This window comes from Solanum tuberosum, unplaced genomic scaffold, assembly GCF_000226075.1.
Source record: "Solanum tuberosum cultivar DM 1-3 516 R44 unplaced genomic scaffold, SolTub_3.0 scf00159, whole genome shotgun sequence".
In the NCBI taxonomy this organism is placed as follows: Eukaryota; Viridiplantae; Streptophyta; class Magnoliopsida; order Solanales; family Solanaceae; genus Solanum; species Solanum tuberosum.
The window spans coordinates 899,547-903,460 of NW_006239089.1; the positions used below are offsets into that span (position 1 = coordinate 899,547).

A 3,914-nucleotide genomic window follows, 5' to 3' on the forward strand; every position below is an offset into this window, starting at 1 on the left:
TAGTCTCTAATGGTCCCGTCGGCACATTAAAATATATCCATTATTGGCCTGCAACAGTGCAACTGCAACTAGAGTTGATGATAAGAATGGAAAATTTGGGATTAAATCTAGATCATGCACTGCAAAATTTATTGGTGGTAGTACTCTCAACAATTTTTTTTTCATATCTAGGGCTTAAACTCGAGACCTATGATTAATGGTGGACCGGTCCCAACACTGTATCACAATCCATGTTGGTCCTTCATTCAATATTAGTTGATCATATTATAAAAATAATTATCTCAATTTTTTTGTCAATTTATAATATCAAAAGAGAATTAATCTTTTTTCCCCTCATTTTAACCTTACGATTATTTTTCTAAAAAAAATGTAAACATAAATTTTTTTTCAAAAAATTAAAATAATAAGAGGGTAAATTATTTTTAAAAAATAAAATAAACAACTAATATGGAACAAAGTTTTTATAATTTAAAACCTAAACCATAGTATACCAATAGCCGCCTCCTAATCATAAACAAATACACAAAGGAACTCCAGACCCAAGTTCGAAAAATGTATGAAATGTATTATAATTATATGATGAGGTGTGTAATTATTGTATTTTAAAGTTTGCAAGTTATTGTAGTACTTGTATTAAATTTATATAAATCTTGTATGAAAGTTATACAAAATATTATTGTAATTATATTGAATTTTCATAAATCAGCATGAACCTTACATAAAATATTGAGCAAAGTTTTACGCTTTTGAGTAAAAATTTCATACGCGTTTTGAAAAAAAAAAGGAAAAAAAACACTCCCGCTATGTTTGTTAAATGAAAATCCCGTGCTACGTTTTGTAAATATGGGTCTGTTTTTATGTCTTCGCTAAATTTATGTCCGGTTTTTCATTGTATTTGCAAACTTACCCATTTTGAGATGAATTTCAAACGTATACAAGTGAAATTTAAATTTTATATTTGATTTCAAACATTTTTACAGAGGTTGTCAAGACTCACGTGGTAGATGTGTGTCAATGAAAAGGGCCCCGAAATTTATATGTTTTTAAAATAAATTTAGGCGTACGTGTTTGAAATTAAAAATTTGCATCTTGACTTCAAAACAATTTTGTGTAAGGTATGGCTTTGTGAAGGTCATTACTAAAACGTTTTTGCCTGAATTTGATATGGCTCACCAAAACTTATAACTTTAGAAAAAATTTACTAAATTTAATAAGGCAAAACTTCAAACATTTTACTGAACTTTTACCTTATTTGTCAAAACTTTATTATTATTATATGTCTCAGACATTCAAGGACAAAATAAGTATTATTCATGTAACAAAAACGTGAAAATGAAGCCATGCAATATATGTGGTGCTCTATAAATTGGACATATATAGATTAATTAATAGCAAGCAAAATACAGAAACAAAGATGAAGTCTATTAGTAATATTTTGAGTTTCCTCTTGGTTTCAAGTAGCCTCTCTTTGGTTTCCTTTTCTCAATCTTTCACTTCTGATAATAATCCTGTGCTCGACATGGACGGCGAACCACTCAAGATAAACGAAGAGTACTCCATTCTCAGTATTCCCTATGGCGGTGGAAGCGTATACTTAGCTGATCTTGGAAACACCAAATGCCCAAACGGCATCGTGCAGGACAGTTCTGGTGAATTTGATCACAACACGCCCGTGACGTTTTTCACTATGCAACTTGGAAGTCATTATGTGTTTGAAAACCAAGACGTTAGTATAATGTTCTCAACTACAACTTCTAATCTATGTGTTAACGAAACTGTTTGGAAAGCTGGTGATTACATGCTAGGGCCGGTGCATCCGCCACCTAGGTTTGTTATAACTGGTGGTACCTTAGGAATTCCAGGACCTAATACCTTAAAGAACTGGTTCAAAATTGAGAAATATGAGACGGGGAGACCTCATTCTTACAAGTTAAGGTATTGTCCTAGTCAATTTATGTGTCCAACATGCCAATTTGATTGTGCAGATGTCGGACTATACGAAAATAAGGGATACGCCCGTCTGGCTCTCAATAACAAGCCTTATCCATTTGGCTTCACCAAAGTAAACAAGAATATTGATGCATAGTTAATTATATATCTATTACGAAATGTGTGTGATCAGAAGCACACCTTTTGTAGCCAAACTAAACTATGGCCTTACTATGCTTATTACTATAACCTAGCTCGACCGCTTTCTAAAATAATGTGGATCATGCTTCTATTCCACTCTATGTAATATTAATGCTTATGAATAAAAAAGCTAGGTTCTTTATTTATTAATTACTGCTTACAAACAATTGATTCAAATAAGTTTTAGTACTCCATAAGTGTTACGTATTACTTATGGATAATCCCATGCGGTACCGTCAGGACATTAGTAGTATTCAGTGTTTTAAAAGTCAGGGCGTAAGGAGAGGCGTTTTACTTAGTATAGAGTGAGGCGTAAGCCTCGAGACGTGGTGCGTAAGTCCTACGGATCTTTAAATTTTTAATTTATAATATAATATAATAATATAATAACACAAAATTATAAAAATACATCAATAGTTTGAGATAATTACAAACATGATTAAGGAAACTCATGGGATTAAGGTGATAGAGATCTAATTATTTTGGAGAGTGAAGAATGATTATTCTATGTCTTTGTAAAATTAAGTAGAACATACGTATATATTAGAACATATTAAGATATTTTAGTGTGGTTCATTGGCATTAATGGAAGAAACAATTTCACAATGGTTCAAGTGGTGGATGAAGACCTTGATAAAAAAAAATGGAGAAAAATTATGAATGATGAAAACTTGGAGAACAATGATATTTTTTAGTTATTTAAGGTAGTGATAACCAGTAAAGAATAAGGATGTAAGATGGCAATGGTGGCTTTGGTGAAAAAATGGAGGGAGATGGTCAAGGATAAAGTTAGTGTGAGGAACAAACTGAGTGAAAAAGAAAAAAAATGAAAATTTTAAATAAAGTAAAAAAATAAGTGATGTGTCACTAAAAGTCTGGTGTGGATCATGACATGTCATTTTCACTATGTGTTTGAAGTGCACGTGAAGTCAAAAGGGTTTAAAATATTGTGTTTTATTGAGTTTAAGTGTTCAGTTGGCAATATCGTGAGTAGAAGGGTCCAGTTGACAATTCGGGCAAGTATAAGGATCTCCCAGGTCATTCCGCCTAGAATAAAAACATCACTCTATCATGAATAAAAATTAAATTACTTTCAAATAGCAAAATAAAATGTGATAATTTTGAGACATATGACAAAACCATGAAGACCAATGGTAAGTGAAAAAGTAAAATTTCGTTATGTATCTTTAAAAGAAATGTTACGTACTAAATAATTATCTTCACAATGTTACCAAATAGTAAAGATATGATAATATAACTTGTTATTTGAGTTACTCTTAATCTTCTTATCTCTATAGATTAGAAAATTATTAAGTATCATTCATTTATTCAACAATTACCACTACTAAAAAACTGCTAAAAAACAACGGAAGTAAAAGCGACGGACCACGTCGCTCCAAAAAGTGACGCCATTAGACACACTGTCCGTCGCTTTTTAATTAAAATAATTTTATTTTATTTTTTTTAAAAGCGAGGGACGGCATCGCTTAGTTCGTCGCTTTTTTCGCGGATTTTTGCTAATTAATTATTTATATAGATAGCGACGCAGTCCGTCGCTTTTTATTAATTTTAATTGTTTAATTATTTTTTAAATTAGCGACGGACAGCATCTTTATGTCCGTCTCTTCTTGGTCAAAATATCTGGTCAAATATTTTAAGAAAGCGGCGGACAATGTCTCTTAGTCCGTTGCTTTTTGGTCAAAATGTTGGTCAAACATTTTTTTTAAAAAGCGACCGACATAGAGACGTTGTCCGTCGCATTTTTTAAAATATCTGCACTAGCA

At 31.6% G+C, this 3,914-nt stretch overlaps 1 protein-coding gene across 1 annotated transcript; it reads left to right on the forward strand.

The window, feature by feature from the left end:
- The first annotated feature begins 1,409 nt into the window (after positions 1-1,409).
- LOC102594910 (miraculin-like) lies at positions 1,410-2,280 on the forward strand. The gene has a single exon (XM_006353862.2). The coding sequence runs from the start codon at positions 1,415-1,417 to the stop codon at positions 2,084-2,086; it is 672 nt and encodes a 223-aa protein (XP_006353924.2). The 5' UTR covers positions 1,410-1,414; the 3' UTR covers positions 2,087-2,280.
- Positions 2,281-3,914: the final 1,634 nt, after the last annotated feature.